At 38.7% G+C, this 21,336-nt stretch overlaps 2 protein-coding genes across 2 annotated transcripts in view; one reads left to right on the top strand and one right to left on the bottom strand.

Moving 5' to 3' along the window:
* The window catches only part of Glut1 (Glucose transporter 1), a 204,750-nt gene extending 194,401 nt beyond the window's left edge, over window positions 1-10,349 (bottom strand). Inside the window, exon 1 of the mRNA XM_072304974.1 lies at window positions 10,168-10,349. The gene's annotated coding sequence lies outside the window, so the exon portion shown is untranslated. The remainder of the gene's footprint in view (window positions 1-10,167) is intronic.
* Window positions 10,350-15,405: 5,056 nt separating this feature from the next.
* Blos3 (Biogenesis of lysosome-related organelles complex 1, subunit 3) lies at window positions 15,406-21,336 on the top strand. Its single transcript, XM_019052424.2, has 4 exons — window positions 15,406-15,653; window positions 16,347-16,422; window positions 18,093-18,218; window positions 19,559-21,336. Exons 1-4 carry the CDS (start codon window positions 15,576-15,578, stop codon window positions 19,825-19,827), a joined length of 549 nt encoding a protein of 182 aa, XP_018907969.2. The 5' UTR covers window positions 15,406-15,575; the 3' UTR covers window positions 19,828-21,336.

Here is a 21,336-nt window from a genome sequence, read left to right as displayed (position 1 = left end):
GCTTCTCGAAAGAAAAATAAAATTTCTAAGGACGTCTGCAACGTCGCAAAAGAAGAAACGTCGTCTCTCATTTTGCCCAAAAATATGTATGTATAAAATTGAAGGCATTATGACTGGCCTCTCTCAACTTATATTCGTATGTAACGATAAACAATGGGACGCGCTTGCTACGGCGCCTTGATACAACTATACAACCTCGACGGATGTCCGTATTGCGTTCAAAAAATTGAAGGCGTTTAGACCCCCTGCTCATACTACCTATGTAGTTGATTCGATCGACAAACGCGTTGGTCGGCGGTGACGGGGACTTGATGCATTTTTTTAAACTTGATGGATGTCCGTATCGCACGACTGAAGTGCGAAACCACGTATCTCCGTTGCGGTGTTTCAAAATTTCCGTTCTTAAATCATCTCTTCCATGAGAAACAATCCAAATTTACGACTTTAAATTTTGAACCAAATTTTCTGCTATCGAATACGAAAAATCATTGAGAATTTAAGTTTTATGATGACCAGCTTCTCGATGGAAAACTAAAATTTCAATAATTTTTCCATCACAATACTGGCACTTCACATTTAAAAGTCCGAAATTATTTTCCGGATAATCATTTTCGATAATATTATCAGTGCTCTGCCGAAATGAATTGAGGTCATTTCCTTGTTCACCCCTACGTCGTACATTATCTATCTCACTGAGATAGCCATCATGCCGCACTTTGCGTCGCGCGGATAAATTGCGAGAAACATTGCCACGCTTCGCCGGACGCCCACGTTTTCGACTCCGATCCATTCTCAATATTAAAACGAATACGCGCACTTTACTAAAAATTCGAGATTCTTCATACACGACAAATATTAACAAAATTCAAAAGACGACGCGCACTGTACGAAAAAATCGGAATTCTTCATAAACGACGAATATCCATGACGACGAACGCCTCGGGCAGCCGAGTCATCAGGTGACCGAGAACGAACAATTTCGTGAAATTACAGATTTCGTGATTTTGGCAACACTGCTCCGGTTCGGAATCTCCAAAATTAGACAGAAAAAACAGCTGATCGAGACGCAATAAAAGAAGGGAAACCACGACGACCAGACGACGACGATCGATCGCGCAACACCGCTCTAACACACGGGTCACCCTATTTTAGCGTGTTTTCAACCCTTAGAATCAAAATTTCGAAAATCGGACGACGAATTGCACCCCTTCAGCACGAACCGCACATGCGTACAAAGTTTCAAGGAAATCCGCCTTCGGGAAGTCGCTGAAACATTGGGTACAAAATTGGGGCCTCTCCTTTATAGTTTTAGATTGGTCACGGGAAATTTGAATTGCCCGATCACGAGAAACGCATCTACGTGAGTCGAATTCGAATTGCGTACTACAAAGGTTTCGGGAGGCTTCTCAATCAAGCTGTGTTCAATTGTTCATTCCTCACCCTATGTTGTTCAAACATAAACAACTTGCTACAGCTAAGCCGAAGCGTCAAGATTGAGATTGCCAGATTTTCAAATCGCAGAGACTGTCATGGTCACATTTGGATTGCATTTTGCAAAAAGGAACCACTAGCATTGCAATGTTGCTAAGATTGTGCTACTTCTTTTGTCTTGGAGGAAAACCCCGATTATCCATTAATAGTTTCTATTTTACTCGCTAAAAACTGTAAATTTAAGACAAAAATTACCATCTAAATTTCATAGTTTTTCACGATTTCCGCAATTTTATTGCAAAATATGAAGTTGCACAATCTTAGCATCATTGCAATGCTAGTGGTTCCTTTTTGCAAAATGCAATCCATTTAGCGTGCGTAGACTCACGTAGACCATTGCGTTTTCAAAAACGATAAGTTTGAATTGCACAACATTTTGCAATTAGGAAATAAAAATTCCGGCCCGGTTTAAAAACAACGTATAAGCCATTAGTTTCCCTATGCACATAAGTGTTTTTTTCAAATGAGCCAGAATTTATAGGTCCAAATTGCAATATGTAGTCCAATTCATCACGCGTCGAGAAACATTGAATATATTGGTTTGGAGTTCATTTCAGTAATTTTCTTTGCGCAAATCGTGTTACTACGTGAAATATCGGCAAGAAAACATGTATCAGAATGCTTAAATTCGTACCTTGGCTAATGGTCCACTTCTAGCGAACGCATTAATTTAATTGTCAACCCAAAAAGTTCGTAAAAGTATAATTAAACATTGTAGTTTCTCGTTAAATGAACATCACCTCGGAATTGACCTGTCTGTTTCAGTAATATTTTGTCGAGAGCAGTTCTGCCGTGCTAAGAAAAAACGTTGTATGAACATTCAAAAGTTGCCAAATTTCCTTCAATAAAATGTTAATTTTTGAGAAAAGTTATGAATATTTTTCCTTTAAATTCTCAGAATCTTCAGGTGAAATTGCGAACAAAATTATCTGAAAAATTGAGAGGGAAATATTCACAAGTTTACCAGGAAATTCGCATTTTATGAAAGGAAATTTGGCAACGCCTGAAGGCTCATACGGCGTTTTCCCTTAGCGCGGCGGAGTTGGAGGGGCTCGTTCGGCCCCTGTTCCTCAACTTTCATCGGCGTTTGTCTTTCCGACGAAACTTTTTCCGCAGCTTTTTACCGATGCAATCTGTAACTCAATTTAAATTTCACCCTTTTCTCCCTCGCCCGACTGATCAGTCAAAGGGCGAGGTGTGGACGGCCCTTTAATAAAATCCAGGTCAGAGCGCGAAGTTCATTTGAAGTTTAGTTTAATTGCTTTTTTTTTGAGCCGGAGCGCAAACGAAGGGACTCACGAACTTCAAAGTGCTATTTAAAGCGGTGAAGCGTCACTTATGTACGTTTAACAGTCGTATTTTAAGTCGGCAGTGTATGAATATTTCCGCCCATGTTCCAAAAATGAACGAAAATGCTGCACTGCCGTGCTAAGGAAAAATGCAAAACGAAAATTTGCCCCTGCTGAGAACACCGAGTTGCTAGATTGAATAACTAGATGCAGAGAGACAGGAAAACGGACTTCATTTTGCAATCAGGAGTTGCAATTTCTGACTCATTTGTAAAAACACTTATTTGTTTAGGTAAACTAATGATGCACACTTGTCTCTAAACCGAGCCAGAAATAGTAGTTCCCAATGGAGATGTTGCATGTGTGAGGAATCTGCGATTTGACCATTGATTCTTATGTAAAAGTTCGCGAGAAATACGATGGTGTTACTGGTTTTCTCTGAAATTAACTCCCAAGCTCAAAAAAAGCGCTCAAGGTGAGGCCAAAATGGAGGGGATATCCCACGCTATCCTGAGAGTCCACCTGTACATCAAGACAAACTCTCCATGCAAAGATAGGGAGCAAATACATTAGCAGGGTTGCCGTGTTTTCAGTTTTGGAGTCCCCAAATAAAGTGGCAGCCCTGTCAATGTATTTGCTCCCTATCTTTGCATGGAGAGTTTGTTTTGATATAGAGGTGGACTCTCGGGGTAGGGTGGGATATCCCCTCCATTTTAGCCTCACTTTGAGAGCTTTTTTTGAGCTTGGGAGTTAATTTCAGAGAAAACCAGTAGCACCATCGTGTTTCTCGCGAACTTTTACATAAGAATTAATGGTCAAATCGCAAATCCCTCACACATGCAACATCTCCATTGCAAAATGCAGTCTAAGTAGAGATGACGGTAACGAGGTTTTTATTCTGAATGAAAACTAGGTACTCTACTGAGAACTTGAAATGTTCATTTCTAAAGTCCGTGTTGAGGAAGAAAACAGTAAGCCCAAAAATAAAGTTCAGAGGACATGAACCTCTGACCTACTGTTTCTTAATTTTGTGGTTTTCGCGTTGCCTCCAGCACACGATTGCGATTGCGCTTCGGGAAAATCGTTCGCACGACTTCACGTTTAAAAACGCCTTCAACTGGGTGGGTATACTTCCCGCGTATCCGGAGTGTTAATATAGTTGCTCGTCAAGAAAGTGAAACTGGAAAGTGATCGATTCCGCCGAATCACCAGAACGAGCGACTGAGTTTCTCGCAATTGTCACCGGTAAAATTTCCCCTTTAATCCCCATCCATTTTGTAGTATACTCACACTGGTGGGGTGTTCTGCCGTGCTACACTGAAAAAAAATCTCGGTGTATTTACCAAGAATTCAGGGTTCTATTTGATCCCAGTTTTTTCTTGGTAAAATTACCATTTATGGAACTGGTAATTTTACCGAGAAATCTCGGTAAAATTATTGACTTTCTCGGTAATTTTACTGATCCCCGGTAAAAACGCCAATATTTTTTATCGACTGTGGTAGAATTACCGAGATAAAATGGCAAAGTTACCGGGAATTGATTACCAATAAAAGTGGTATTCTTACCTGGAAAAAACAGTAAAAATACCGGTTTTCAGGTAAGCTTACCAGTCTGTCTTGGTAAAATTACCAATAATTGGTAAAAAAAAGTGAGATGGTAAAGGTACCAACGTTCGTAATTTGATCGACATTATTTTAAAATTTCGAGGAAAAATATGCATCAAACTTCGTAAAACTTTTTCTTACCGATTTTTCTAAAATTGTTGTTGATACTTCTTACACTACAGCTGTTTCGAGCAACCGCTCGAAACACGTTCGCTAGAAGTGGACCATTAGACAAGTTGCGAATTGAAGCATTCTGATACATGTTTCCTTGCCTAAATTTCACGTAAAACACGAATTGCGCGACGAAAATTACTGGAATCAACTCCCAACCAAGATATTCAATGTTTCTCGACGCGTGAATTCAAACAACAAAAGTTTTAAAACATTTACTATCACGAGTTTCAAGTCAGAGCGTTTCTTCGTTTTTGGTTGAAAAAATAAAATACGAGATGAAGTTAGGCAACGTTCCATGTAGTTAAATTTTATGATAAATGAAGCAATTATGAGATTCATGTTAGCTCAGGGCTAACCATTTTCGAATATCATTCATTGATCGCGCTTTTCAAAAGAACTTTACATTTACGTACAAATAAGACAATTTTTTTTTTATTAAAAATCAGAGGAAGTCTCACTTTTTTCAGTCTAATACAGATTGATTGATTATCTGCCTAGGCATGAGGTAAACTGCCTAACATGCAGCGGGCTGATTATTGAAGTAGATAGACAAAGCGATAATGGAGACGTCGGAGGTATGGAGTGATCCCATTGGTTGAAATGGGTGGTTCTAATAGACTAAGGGAGAAAATGATGGACTAACAATGGGGTCTCTCCTGGGTTGTCGTTAGTTAGTCAATTACCTGCCTCCTTTGTCCTTTGCAACCACCCGCTTCTACCAAGGATCCCCCCACATCACTTTTGTCCTCTTTGTCTATCACTTTGTCCATCAATTTCAATAATCGGCCTGTAGTACTGTTACCCTGCAACTTAGATATCGATGGCCAAAGTCCAGAATCATGCATCTCTGTTTGCGACGTTTAAAACTTCCTGTCATACTTTATGTTTTATTCGAAAAATTGGTCAACGTAATTTCTTGAAATTTCCCTTGAATTTTCTTCTGTTATCAGAATATTCCGTGATACAGCTTTTTAAAGCTGCAATTCAAGCTGTGGGGTTGACTTTTTTATTTTTCCAAAAATAAAATAGGAGCTGAAATTTTGAAATCCTTCAATGGATATACGTGATTCAGTGGCGTGGCGAGCTTTGCGATATATCGATTGATCTGCCATTTAAATCTATTGGAAAGGATCGATAAACTGGGTGTTCGCAGCGAACACCTTAATAATCGATCATTTGCCATAGCTACAAATGAGAAAATATCGAGAATCGATAATTCACGCCACGCCACTGACGTGATTTCGCACTTTCGTCAGCGTTATCCAATTTCCCTCGTACCTTAAGGCATTTTTTTTTTTTTTTTTTTTTTTTTTTTTTTTTTTTTTTTTTTTTTTTTTTTTTTTTTTTTTTTTTACCACTTCAAGTAGCCCAAAAGGGCTAATCCTGCGCTTCAGTCCCGTCCCCCCTCCGTCCCTAACAACCAGTCCCAGGCAACCATTGTTTGAGACCATCAAACCCGGGTCGCCTGACCGGGAATCGAACCCGGGACCTCCCGATCATAGAGCTAGCTCTACTAGCCAGTGGCGTGGTGTGAATTGCGATAAATCGATTGTTATGCCATTTAAACCTACGAAAAAGGATCGATAAACAGGGTGTTTGCAGCGAACACCTTAATAATCGATTGTTTACCATAGGTTTAAATGGGATGAGAATCGATACATCGCAATTCACACCACGCCACTGGCGCTACAACCAGTACACCATTGGAGGCCGAAAAAATGTTGCCTCATTGCATCAAAACTTTTGTTCCAGGTTAAAAAATATATATAAAAAAAAAACGAAAACGAAAAACCGCTCGAATGTTAATTTCTCGATCCACTCCTCGCTAAATCCGACAGCCGTGGGGAAGTTAAGCGCGACAGAGTATTTAAAGACCGACACACTCCTTGTCGGCCTCCTATGGTGTAGTGGTTGTAGCGCTTGCTCTATGATCGGGAGGTCCCGGGTTCGATTCCCGGCCAGGCGACCTGAGTTTGATGGTCTCAAACAATGGTTGCTGGTTGCCTGGGACTGGTTCAGTAGGGACGGAGGGGGGATGGGACTTAAAGCGTGGGATTAGCCCTTGTGGGCTATTTGAAGGAGTAAAAAAAAAAAAAAAAAAAAAAAAAAAAAACACTCACGCTGCTCGGGCTCAGCCAAGGGTGAGCCTCGCCCGTTCCCCTTCAGTTTTCAGAGCAGACTTCACGCATTACACTAATGCAACATTATTTACCTACATGATACGCCGCGATGTTACTCCGCCAGGTTTATAACGCGTCATCGATCAGTGTCAACTTCTATACTTTGCACCCGGTCTGTGCGTTTGTTTACCTTTTAAGAAAGCTTCCTGCATCCCCCTCCCCTGCCCTGCTTATGCGGGAGCCGTGATTTGGTTTTCTATCTGTTGAGCTTTTTACACTCCCCTAGGTACGAGCGGCGATGGTTCGTATCTCCGGGCATTTGAACGGTTTTGTCGGCGAGTGAAAATATTACAACCAGCGGGCTTATTATTGAAACTGATAGACAAAGCTATAGACAAAAACGGCAAAAGGGATTTGGAGGGATCCTATTGGTGGAAACGGGTGGTTGCAATGGACAAAGGAGGTAGGTAATAGACTAACTAACGGCAACCCACGAGAGACCCGACAGTTAGTCTATCATTTTCCCCCTTAGTCGATGAGAACCACCCATTTCAACCAATAGGATCGCTCCATACTCCCTATGTCATCTTTGTCTATCGCTTTGTCTATCAGTTTCAATAATCGGTCCGCAGCGGGCTTAGTATTGAAATTCATAGACACAGCTATAGACAAAGCGATAGACAAAGAAGACCTAGGGAGTATGGAGCGATCCTATTGGTTGAAATGGGTGGGGGGACTAACTATGGGGGTTGCTCGTGGGTTGCCGTTGGTTAGTCTAAGACTTACCACCTTCGGCCATCGCAACCATCCGATAGGATCGTTCCATTTTCTTTTTGTCTTCTTTGTCTATGGTTTCGTCCATCGATTTTAATTATCAGCCCGGAGAGGCTACGATATTTTTACGCATCTCCTTGTGATCGTGAATGAAGTTATGATGGAAACATCTTCTTATTGGAAGAAAATAATAGAAATTTTAATAAGGTGGATCCTTGTACTTTTGAAGGATGCTTGTCATTCTTAATATGTTGGAGCGCCTTCAATTTCTTATGATACTGTGCAATACCTCTGGTGTGAAATAGTTGCTTCAGACGCCGTGGCACGCTGCGGCGAGGCGAGGCGGGCAGAGAGCGCGAAACGCGCATTGGCGCCTACAAACCTAACAGGGATACTTCACGCATTGCGCAATGCGTGAAGTATCCCTGTTAGGTTTGTAGGCGCCAGTGCGTCGCCGCTCCGCTTTGTGTTAGGCTCTAATATTTAATCTGGCGGATTCAGCGTTTTCAACTCATGATTTTGAAATGTTTGCTCACTCTGTATGGACTATTCTCATTTTAATTGATGAAAAAAAATATGTTTTAAAGGAAAATATAATGTGTGTTTTGTAAATATTAAGGTAGTTCCGTATCAAATTTAGTGATTTCCAAAGCACACGAATTTCTACACAATTTCTTATAGCCTCTTATAGCCAATGGCGATAAAGTGTAAAGCCCGGCGATAGGAACTATAGCCCGACTGTATACTTTTTTATAGCTTCGTATAGCCCGGCTATATGATTTGCTCCGCTTTCTACAGTCAGCTATATGATTTTCAATAGCCATCTTTAGTCGGCTATAAGAACTCCTATGGTATTTTGAAACGCAGCTCCTATCGCCAATTTTTACCAGGGTATATTTGTCACCCTACGAGACTGCCAAAACATCAGTCTTTTAATAAGAAGCGTACGCAGGTATCTTCATTTTAGTTCAAACAACTTACGATGATTTATGCATTAAGTATTAATTAATTAGTAGGGTCAGTTATAGGGAACCGGTGAAACCGGGTTCATAATCGTCCCTAAAGAAGCTTCTTTCAGGGGGCCGCAAATAGTTTATATCGTCATTAAGGGATTTTCGCGGAGATCCTTAACAAAGCACCATGCAAAGGACTACTGAACGTATTTCTGCCAAACGGAACTATGTGCATTAAGACGTGAGCCCTGCTATGCATATATTCTTATGGGTCTCAGGGCTCTTGTCTTAATGCACATAGTTCCGTTTGGCAGAAATACGTCCAATTTCAATGAATCTCGAGTAAAACTCATCAGTATGAGAACAGTATATCCTTACAAGGGATTATAATGATTTACCACTGCATCGAATTAAAAATACGAAGGCAAAATGTTGCAGGTTTTGAAAATTTTTCAGTCAGGTTTCTATAAATCTACCTGAAAATTTGTCAAACTTTAATAGTATTTTCCTCTATGTGTTTTTATCTATTGTTTTCTACAGTGGCAAATCATTGCTATTCCTTGCAATGCTGTTGCAATTTCTGAAACAATTCCGTTGAACTACTCGAAAACTCGTTAGAATTTGACCTTTTCAATGATGCTGTGATGGAGATCTCCTTAAGCCCCCCTTACTTTAAAATTTAACTACATCTATGGCCAAACTGTGAAACCACGTATCTCCGTTTGCGACGGCGGAAACTCCTCGTCATACTTAATTTTTCTTTGGAAAACTGGCCAACGTATTTCTCGAAAACTTCCTTGATTTTTCCTCTCTATTGGCAAAATATTCTGTACAAACGTAAAGCCATGAAGTTGGCTTGTTTCTCCTCGAAAAATGAAATAAGATCGGGAATTTTGAAACACCGCAATGCAGGCACGTAGTCCCGCACTTTAGCCATCGATATGAGGCCACCAAAGGTAAATAGCCGTTTAAGGAACACGACCCTCAGTACTATTTAGTCCGTTACCATAACCATTACATGAGAAGGGTGTAGATAAGCGAAACTGTTACTTAACTCTAAATATTGAGTAACAATTCGTGCTACATATGAGAATCGACTCAGAAATTTTTATCCTCATCATCCTTAAAATCTCGTCAAGCGAAGGGCAAGCACCCTCTGTCATCCCCCATCATAAACAGTGGTGAAAATTCTGACGTACCCTATTGCGGACACCCTGAAAAATACCCCCGCGGGATCAAATTTAGCCATCGATATGAGGCTACCGAAGGTAAATAGCTGTTTAAACACGACCCTTAGTACTATTTAGTCCGTTACTATAACCGTGACATGAAAAGGGTATAGATAAGCGAAACTGTCACTTAACTTTAAATGGACTGAGTTAAGCAAAAAGGAACCAACCCACATTTTGGAAAAAATTGAGTTATGAGTGGTTTTGAACTCAACCACTGCTCTACTATCTATCGCCAAAAATTCAAAGTTTTTTTGGAGCAAATTTTGCAGAAATTGAACTTGAAGTTTATCTTTTACATTGAGTCTTATGCAGGAGCCAAACTTTAAACCTCTTTTTCTCGGTTCGATCCCGATGTGGCTTGGTTCCTTTCTGTTTAACTCCGTCCAAATATTGAGTAACAATAATTCCTGTAACGTATGAGAATCGACTCGGACATTTTTATCCTCATCATCCTTAAAATCCCGTCGAGTGAAGGGCAAGCACCCTCTGTCATCCCCCATCATAAACAGTGGTGAAAATTCTGACGTACCTTATTGCGGACACCCTGAAAAACAACCCCGCGGGGCCGTGGGGAAAAAGATGACCTGAGGAGAGCACAAGGGAAAATTCGCGGGAGCCGACCGGAATCCCACTGGAAACTACTCGCACAGATCCGTCATTTCAACACCACCGAACTGATTGGAGCGAATCGCCTGCCGAGACCCATGCACTTGGTGTGGAGACGCCCAGCCATAGTCCCACTGAGATCGGACAGGGAACCCGTTCCTGGAAATCAATAGGCGAGGGAGCCTCCCGGCTGCTCCGCTAGATGGCAGCACCGACGCAAAGCTCGCTCGACTTTCGCATGAAAGTTCTAACCTCCTCGGTGCAATAACGATGCGGGGGTTTTTTCTCGGCTCCGAGGATTTGGGTATTGGCCAAGGAGGGGGAGGGGGTGAGCGGATATTAAGCGGTCAGAGCCTTGCTATCACGCTGAGAAAGAACGCCGTATGAACGTTCGGGAGTTGCTAAATTTCTGCGAATGAAAAGTGGTGGGGATTTAAACACTGAAAAAAAAATCTCGGTGTATTTACTAAGAAAAGGGTAAAATTACCAAGAATTCAGGGTTCTATTTGATCCCCATTTTTCTTGGTAAAATTACCATTTATGGGATTGGTAATTTTAACGAGAAATCTCGGTAAGAGTATTGAACTTTCTCGGTAATTTTACTGGACCATGGTAAAAACGCCAATATTTTTTATCGACTGTGGTAGAATTACCGAGATAAAATGGCAAAGTTACCAGGAATCGATTACCAATAAAAGTGGTATTCTTAACTGAAAAAAACAGGAAAAATACCGGTTTTTAGGTAAGCTTATCAGTCTGTCTTGGTAAAATTACCAATAATTGGTAAAAAAAAAGTGAGATGGTAAAGGTACCAACGGGCCTTGGTAAAAACGCGGAGAATTTTTTTTCAGTGAAAGTGATGGGGATTTAAATATCCACTGTGTAGTCGGCAATCACATGACTCGGTTTGTGACGTTGCAGACTTCGTTTCATGGGTGGTTTCGCGATAACTGGAATAGTTTTGTCGCCGTTGCAGACAACACAGTTTTCGGTCATATTTTTGGTACACTGGAAAAAAAACACATTGGATTCAGAGTCCAGACTCTTAAAAACATCGACAAGAAGAAATACTCTTGATTCGATCGGACTTTTGCTTAAATCAAGAACCAAGCCTCTTAATTTGAGCGGATTTCCTTTTGATTTAAGCAAAAATCTGATTGAATCAAGAGTATTTTTTCCTCTCAGTGTTCCCTGGTAAAAATTGGCGATAGGAGCTACGTTTCAAAATACCATAGGAGTTCTTATAGCCGACTAAAGGAGGCTATTGAAAATCATATGGCTGGCTGTAGAAAGCGGGGCAAATCACATAGCCGGTCTATACGAAGCTATAAAAAAGTATACAGTCGGGCTATAGTTCCTATCGCCGGGCTTTACATTTTATCGCCATTGGCTATAAAAGGATATAAGAAATTGTGTAGAAACTCGTGTGCTTTGGAAATCATCAAGTTTGATACGGAACTACCTTAATATTTACAAAACACACATTATATTTTCCCTTAAAACATATTTTTTTTTTTTCATTAATTGAAATGAGAATAGTCCGTACAGAGTGTGCAAACATTTCAAAATCATGAGTTGGAAAACGCTGACTCCGCGAGATTAAATATTAGAGTCTAACACAAAGCGGAGCGGCGACGCACTGGCGCCTACAAACCTAACTGGGATACTTCACGCATTGCGCAATGCGTGAAGTATCCCTGTTAGGTTTGTAGGCGCCAGTCTGCCCGCCCGCCGCGCCGCAGCGTGCCACGGCGTCTGAAGCAACTATTTCACACCAGAGGTATTGCACAGTATCAAACGAAATTGAAGGCGCTCCAACATATTAAGAATGACAGGCATCCTTCAAAAGTGCGGAGCTTTCCTCGCAAAATAAATCGAGATACTACGGTGCAAAAAGAGAGCGGTAGTCCAAAAACTAACTAAGTCCTAGTATCCATATTTAGTAACGTTTAACATAAACGTTATCGTCTGGATGTTGCTTAATCGCCATCGGCTATAAAAGGCTATAAGAAATTGTACAGCCGGCTATACAGAAGCTATTGGAAATCTTACAGCCGGCTTTAGGTCTATAGTATTTTGGAACACACATTCTACTGCCAATTTTCTCCAGGGTTTTCAAGAGTCTGGACTCTAGATACAATGTGTTTTTTTTCCAGTGTAGTAATGATAATCATTCGAATTTTTTCGCATTAATTTTCAAAGAGTTACGTATTGTAACGCTTTCAAATGATTTATTGCTCTACTTCTCAATTAATATTATGTAAATTCCGAAGATGTGCTGCCTGTTACGCGGTAAAAAGTCAGCGTAACAGACAGCACATTTTCGGCCATTTACATATTAAAATTGAAAAATAGAGCGATAAATCGTTGAAAAGCGTTACAAACACGTAACCCTGTGTAGATTAATGCAAAAAAAATCGAGTGATTATCATTACTACTAAAAATATGACCGAAAAATGTGTTGTCTGTTACGGCGACGCAATTTCCAGTTATCGTGAAACCACCCTCATGCTTTATTTTTGAACGGAAAAATACTCAACGGCAATTCTTTGAGACTGTCGTGATTTTTCTTCCTGTGCGAAGAAAATTCTGCATAAATTTCAAGGCATGATGCCTATCTGTTTCCCTTTGAAAAATTAACATAGAGTTGGAGATTTTCAGACACGTCAAACAGGATATGTGATTGCGGACTTACGCCGTCGATATTTCGCTTCGACAAGTGCTCGATTCCCAAGGAGCTTTTTTGAACAGGAAAATGGTGATATTTTGAAATTATGTCGCCATTTTTTTAAAAGATTTTTTGGCGACAAAATCTCGAGGATCATCAACATCTGAGCAACTATCCTCAATCTTGCTGCGATTTTATCTCTGTTAATCGCGTTCGATAAAATTGTAATTTCATCTCTATATTTATCACGATTTTTCGTTCGATAATATTGCGATGAAAACGCCGTCGATAAACGTACGAATTTATTGCAAATTCATGCGATGAAATCGCAATTTTTTATCCGACAATATTGCAATGAATCGACGTCGATAAAATGGACTGAATTTTGCAATTTGGAACTATAAATTCTGGCTTATCTGAAAAAACACTTATGTGCATGGGGAAACTAATGTCACATACGTTGTTTTTAAACCGGGCCATAATTTATAATTCCAAATTGCAAAATCCAGTCCAAATCGAAGTACGTTTTCCGATCAGATCGATTAAGTTTTTTTGTTTAACGCAACTCAACGCGATCACTGCCATTTGGGACTTCTGGAAAAAATCATCTCGGGCAACAAAAAAAAACTGAGTTCGGCTGAAAATGTTTGGTGCATTGAAAATGTTTTGGGCGTAGATTATTTAGTTCTCAAAAATAGTGGCGCGACGTGAATGATCGATTATCGATATTTCTCTATCTGAAGCTATGGTAAAAAATCGATTATTAAGGCGTTTGTTGTAAACGCCCTGTTTATCGATCTTTTTCCATAGGTCTAAATGGGAGATCAATCGATATATCGCAAAGCACGCCACGCCACTGCTCAAAAATACAAGTACCTAGATAGTGAAACTCCCGAACTAAGTATCTTGGTTGTGTGTTAGAAAATCTCTGCTCCGATTATAATTTTTTAAGGAGAGAAAATCACCGTAATTTTATGAACTTTTCATTGAATTTTATTCGCGCAGTGGAGAAAAAATCACGGAAATTTTTAAAAAGTGACGCCTAATAGTTTTTCAATTAGGTAAAACCTTAAGTATGACAGGAACCGAGATACGTGGTTTGGGACTTTTACCGTCAAAATCCTATTCCCCATCGACAAAAATATGAAACTTTTCGATGCTTTTTAAACCTTGGGGCTGGGCCGCTGGGCACTTTTTGAAATGGAGGAGAGTTCGGACCCACTTTTTCAATGAAAGATGGAAAACTTTTCTTATCAAAGAAAAAACGAGCTCATATGATTCTGATAGAAAATTTTCTGCAATAAAACGGAATTCTTATTTCTCGATGGAGTTGAATATCGTTTCCAACGCAGACTATCATTTGTGATGAAGTCTCGCTACAATATGTTGTACCAGGAATACTATTGATTCGAATATTAGATGCTACAAATATTCGGCCTCTGAGACCACGCCGGGAGGTATCTTTTCACGATGAAGGCGTTTCTTGTGTCTTGAAACGACTACGCATGGTAAATGAACACCCCGCCACCGCGCAAACCGCACTGTGTTCGGCGCAATGCGTGAAGTATCCCGGCAGTCTTGTGGGCGCTGTGCGTTTCTCGCCGATCGCTGCTGACCACACTGTTTTTGACGCAATGCGTGAAGTATTCATGGAGTCTTGTAGGCTCTAATATGTGCCTCATGCTGACCGGCGCGCAGAGGGCTTCTCCTGTCCATCTCAAGTCCTAGTCATCATTGCTCTCTGCGCCGCGCCGCTCCAGGCCAAATTGCGTGTTTGGTTTCTCTCTCAACTTGACTAATGAAAGGCGCTGTCTCATGTATCACCGAAAGTGACGAACAGATCAGAAACTATACTTTAACTCTCAGGAAATGAGAGATTTTTTCGCCTTTCTTAGTTTGTAATTTTTTTTTTTGAATCAGATTTTTTTCTTGATACCTACATTTTAAAAAATTACAAAATTTGCCGCCATGGGCTGCGGCCCATGTGGCCACCCCCTATATCCGGCCCTGATTGCATAGCCATTGAACTGAAGGATGTTTGAGTTTTGACACTTACCTAATGAATCACTTGATATGCACAAAATGAGAGTCACTTTGTAAGAGTTTTGTGCAGATAATAATGTATGATTAAGATCACGCCTCCTCTAATTGTTCCAGCGGAAAAATCTGTTGACAATCCGGGTCCTAATCACTTCAAGCGATTCGTTGTAAGTCGCCATTTCCGGTTCCAAAAAACACCTTATTAGAAAAAATATGTAGGTACTGTTGAGGGGTGTAACCGGATTTGTGCTCTTACAAATGAAATAATGTATGTCTTTGATCCATAAACGTATAATAAAATTATGTCTCAAGTCTATGTTTTCAACACTCACCTCGGATTGAGAAGGGGCAGGGGGCGGCAATACGGCATGAGTGAAGATCGTGAACCGGAAACGGAAACAGTTGTGCGCCGGAAATTGCCTACATTTTTATCAATAGAGGTTATGTTTGATTGTTGATGTTATCTTGTTATCAGCGCCGTTGACTCTTCCCACTCTTCCTTATAAAAATTCTATGAAATGGTGTAAAATTCAATCATTATCAGTGTTTCGTGTGCTCTAAGGAGGCAAATAAATTCCGCCAAGGACAAGTCTTTCTTTGTATCACTGACCAAGTTTTCAAGCATGGATTGTGCCACAAAATTTGTTGTTGGAGAAGCTCCAGAATCGGATGACGAAGAAGGATATTACAAAGTTGATGTTGTAAGCATACTTTTAACTTATCTAATTCTTTTGTACAAGGAGCCATCTGGGATGAATTTAACCAGGTGCCTATCATCGATATGAGGAAATAAGAGTGGTGGAATGACTAGACTGATGGTAGCAAGTCTACGGAGGTCTACGCGGTGTATTTTACTCTACCCTTCTCTTGAATTATGACTTGAGTTATCAAGGAATGATAGTACACTCTGATAAAAAGAAGTTGAATAAATTCAGTGTCAAAAATTAATGTGGATACAACCTGAAAATGTGGAGTACTTGGATAACTTAGTCAGGGAACTTACTCTTAACATTCCAGGAAATATGTTTTTCTTATCATATTGCACCGCCTCAGTTTGTTGCTAAGTTCAATTGAGTTCTTCAACCCTAGGCTATTCTCTCACAAGAATTTTCCAAAAATTGATCGGAGAAGTTTAAGAAAGTCAAAAAATTCCATGTCCAAATTTCTGTGACCACCCTTTTAGTAAACCATCTAGAAATATTTAAAATCAAAGTCATTTAACTTGATATGGCGCTACTCTCAATAAATTAGATATCATATTTTATATTTCAATTAACTGGCCCCAAAACCTGCAGCGCTAGTTTATTTTTGAAAAATATAGTGTAAGCACTTTCCACTCTTGTTTTTTTCCCCCGATAAATTGTGTATTAACTCTACCGGTACAATTTTTTCAGGAGAAAGTTGCTGCTCCATCAAGTAATGTAGTAGTAGGAGAGGCACCGGAATCTGACGACGAAAGCTCAACATCAGGTACTGAATTCTTTCGCAGCGTATGGCAAATTTTTTCAATGGAGGGTATTTCTATATGTGACATGATAAACTTCACGTTTATCATGTCTCAAAGGTTTTTAAAGCCAAAAACAGTCAAGCTGCGAGGGTTTGTCAATCAATATATTAAACCCTACATCCTCAATTTTCAAACAGGCTGAAAGTCTAATTTTATTTTTTAATTTTTCTCATTCAACACTCATAAACTCCGGAGATGACTAACAACCTACTCATAGATGGTCAAACTGCAAAAGTGCATATCGACAGTGAAACTACCAGACCATATATCTTGGCTTGCGACATTGTAGAAAAAAATTAACAATGTCTGGTCAAAAATTTATGTTTTAAATGAAAAACTTCCCAACGTCAATTCTTCAAAACTTTCCTAATTTTTCTTCTCCGTGCGAGGAAACTCTGTAAAAAGTTCAAAAAAGATGTTGATTTGTTCCTTTTTAAAAAAATGAAATAAGAGAAGGGATTTTTAACACCGCTAACGAGATACATGGTCTGGTGGTTGTACTGTCGATGTTTGTTTGCAGTTTTGCTGATTTCCTTTCATGCTTCATTTTCCACATAAAAAACTACCAATCGTCATATTTTGAAAACTTCTATGATTCTCTATGCGAAGAATATTCGGTGAAAATTTCAAGCCATGATGATAGGTTGGTTTCGTAAAAATAAAATAGATTGGAGCGGAGTTTTTGAGTCCCTGATACGAGATATGCATTTTTGCAGTCTCATCGTTGGTATCTGATACACTAGTGTGCGAGATTTTCTTGGATCAACTTAGAGTATAGCAAAGATGATTTAGTATATTAAGACTGGATCTGGAAATAAGCTCCATAGAGGAAAACCAGGCAAGCTGATCATTGAAATTAACAGACAAAAATGACGAAGAGAAAATGAAGCAATCCTATTGATTCAAGCGGGATTACAAGGGAGAAAGGGGGTAAGTAATAGAATAACTAACGGCAACCAAATAGAGACCCTATATTAAGTTTATCATTTTCCTCCTTTGTCTATAACAACCTCCTGCTTCAACCAATACAGTGGCTTCATTTCCCCTTCGTCCTCTTTGTTTATTGCTTTGTTGATCAATTTAAATATTCAACCAGCAGTTTCGGATTTGTTCCGTCTGACCACACAAAGCAATTTAAAATAGAAATTTACCCCAACTGGATACATCGCTATGCTGTGCAAGCGTTAGTTGTTTGCTCGTGGTTAAAATAGTGTTTTGATCTCTTTGAATCAAATTTGCAACTATTTTACTTTATTTCATACAGTTTTCTTGAAAATTGGTATTTTTATCACACTTAGCCGCCACTACCAAGAAGTGTGTACTGAATTTTAATTTGCCAATATTTTCCATTTTCTCTTTGCATGAGTAAGCTGAAACCTTTTTCCCCATAATTTGAAAAATTACTCGATTTTAAATTTTCATTGAAGCTCCTCTTAATCATGTAAAAATTTAACCCATCTCGTAAGGAGAGGGCGATCTAGGTATGCAACTTTGCTTACTAAGTGATAGCTTTTTTTCTCTTTTTAAATAAGTGTGTCGGAAGCTGAGACTTATTTATGAGGCAGATTTTCATTGATTTTTGTGCAGCTTTTATAATTAACCATCATAATTTTTGGGAACATTGTTTTTTCAGCCATCAAACCCAGTGGAAGTTCTCTTTCCTGTCTACCTGCCATAAATCTTGCACCCTCGAATACTGAGCTCAAGCAATCATTCATAATTCCATATAAGTATGACACATTTCTGCATAAAAAATTAAGTAAGTTTCCAATTCCTTTTCTTCTACAAAATAAAACTATAAAAAATTTGAGAAGACAAGGGTAGCAGATAAATAGACCGCATGGGACATTTTGGAACTATACAAAGATGGATCCGAAAGCAATCCGACAACCTTTGCCCTGGCTGCTATTTTTATAATTTTGACTTCTCCTTTTGAGTGGGTCCTGGGCATACCCTAATGCTACTCTTTGCCATATTTTATCGCATAAAACCCACTCAAAAATTTTCATCACCATTTTGCTGAAGCAAGTTATGTTTCCTCATAGTTTTTCTAGTGCATTTTTGTGTTCAATGCATTTCATATCTCGCTAGTTTTTCAACATGCTTGCAATCCTTCAATTGCAGATGGCTATGAAATTCCAATCCTTTATTAATGAGGCCCTACCCGAAATGATAGAAATTATGAACAAAGGTTGGATATAAAAGATAATGAAAAGATCTTAAATTTATGAAAGGCTAGCAAAGCTCAAATGCTGTGGACTTTGAAAGTTTGGCATGTCCTTCCTCAGCTGATATTGAACAAAAGATCAAAGATGTACAATTGTTAGCATATTTATCACCACGAAAAGCTGAAAACTGTAAACACTTGTGTTTACAAGTGAGAATTAGCCTCTACAAAGGTGTTTCATAAAAACCTGAAATTATTTTTTTGTCATAGTTTTACGCTGAATTTGAATGGAAAGTGTATCCTTCCCTCCTTTTTTTGTTCAACTCAGAATACACCACAGAACTGGATGTCATTTTGTAGTCGGGAACTACAGTTTCTGACTCAGTTTAGAAATAGCATATCTGCCATCAATGCAATCCCAATATTCTGACATGCTAAGGAAAAACGAGGTATGAGTCTTCAGGAGTTGGCAAATTTCCTTGGGTGAAAACAAATTTCAGGGAAACTTGTGTATATATCCCTCCTAATTTCAGAAAATTTCTTCTGCCCTTTATTCCACAGTGTCTACAAATTTTCAGGAAAAATATTTCTAAACTTCCTCAATGATGAATGTTCATTGGATTCATCATCCAGATGTTGACATCTGGATATTTCTACAGCGTTTCTCCTTCGCATGGCAGTATTGTTTACTGAAAAATAGATACACTGGTTATCAAAGCGTATTTCAATAATTTTATAAATCAACTCGTGTAGTTGCATGCTTTGCTTTTTAATCTGTATTTTCCAACTTTCATCCCTGGTTGAGAATGGGCATCTGAAAAATCCAAAACGCTTTAGTTTTTATGATTGCCAATTTTTAGCCTTGTCTTATTTGGATTTACAAGTTCTTCTTGCACTTCCAGTGTTTATTCTCATCCTTTTCTCTTTTGCAGGGAGTGACAATGAAGCTGTTTTCAGGAGCATTAGTGACTTTGTTAACAAAACTTTCGGATCTGCGATTAAACAATTAAACACAGCAAATCAAGATTTACTTCAAGCTCAAATTCAGCTACAAGAAGCAGTCACTTGTCTGAAACAAGTCGCAAATAATTCGAGTCAAGTTAAAAGTAAAATTGATTCAATTCTGTCAACGCCATTCTTACCTAACATTAAGATTCAAGTTCCTCCAGCGCTTCCAATAGATTCAGAACTTCTGAAATAACCTATGTTCACTGTTTTAAGCAGTGCAACAGTAGAGTATGGTGCTTTTTTGCAACTAAGCCAAGAGCAAACATTTTATTGTTATAAAGCTGATATATTTTATTACATATTGGGAAACAAAGGGATGGATCCTTTAAGATGGAGAAATGGAAGTCAGCATCTTTCTCTTCAAATCAAAATATTATTAAGGGGGCAGAGGTGCTAAAATGACAATTTGATGCTGAGACAGATTTTTTTTCTTACAAAAATCCATTTTCTCTCATAGTTTTACTGATAAATATTGATGGCCAAAGTGCGAATCTACGTATCTCCATTGTGATTTTTCAAAATTTCAATTCCACCTTTCCTTTTTTTTCCTCCAGAAGAGAAACAAGGTAACTGACTCCATGGCTTGAAATTTATCCAGAGTATCATACTAATAGAGAGGAAAGATCAAGGAAGTTTTCAAAAAATTACGTTGACTAGTTTTCCAAAGAAAAAATTAAGTTTGACAGGAAGTCTGCAACTTAGCAAGTGGAGATACGTCGTTTCAAACTTTGGCCATCGATATTTTCCCTCACCACTCCTTGAAAATTTATTAAAATGGCTGTGATTTAGTCGTCCATGAAGGGAGCTTAGCTTTTTAAACATTTGTTGGAAAATAGTTGAAAAAATATTTGTTTTGATTCCAAATTTTTCAGACCATGTAGTCAACTGTGGGTCTGTGGAGTCAAAAAATTGCTGTAGAAATATTTAAAAAATATATTTTTTTATTGATACTAATTTCAAAGTTGCTGAATTCTGAGAACGATAGCAGTGAATTGAGGGGCTTAGATGGCATACAGAATTAGTTGAGAAATTCATGATTTCAACCAAAACTAGTGTTAAAAATATATATTAAGAAAAAATCACTATCAAAATCCAAATTTTAAGCATCTAAAAGCTAGTTTGAGCTATCTTTCTGCCACAAGGCTCCAGGTGATTTTGCAACTTTAAACATGTATCTCTTAAAATAGTAAAAGCTGTACTTATCCCACTTGTCCTTCAAGTCCCTCAATTCTGTTTTTCATCAGATAGATTTTCTGTATCGTTCTAGCTAATTTTCACAGTGTTTTTCAATCAAACATGATTGGTGAAGCTAGAAAATCACTCATCAGTTTGTGCTGTTACATACTTCCTGTTGTATTTTATTTTTCTCAATGATGGCCAATCATTATCGTTGCACAAAATGTTGTGTTACTCTTCTTCATCCTTTCAAAATTATTCTCGACAATCGTCATGCAAAAATATTGAATATTATTCCCCTGAAAAAATAGATTTTGAGTCTAAATTTTACAAACAACTTTCAAGATTCTAAACATGCTTATAGTTTCACCATTGACTCATAATAAATGCGTGTCAACCACTCACAAGGACTTGAATGAACTTGAATTAATTTGATCAAATTATTTTAGCATAAGAATTTGTTTTTGTACTTTGTTTTTGTTCCATAAAGACACTCTGTTAGAATATAACCTGGTTTTTTACAGAA

Source organism: Bemisia tabaci, chromosome 10 (assembly GCF_918797505.1).
Source record: "Bemisia tabaci chromosome 10, PGI_BMITA_v3".
Classification (NCBI taxonomy): domain Eukaryota; kingdom Metazoa; phylum Arthropoda; class Insecta; order Hemiptera; family Aleyrodidae; genus Bemisia; species Bemisia tabaci.
The sequence above is the reverse complement of the archived record's forward strand: the minus strand, read 5'-3'. Positions and strand labels throughout refer to the sequence as shown.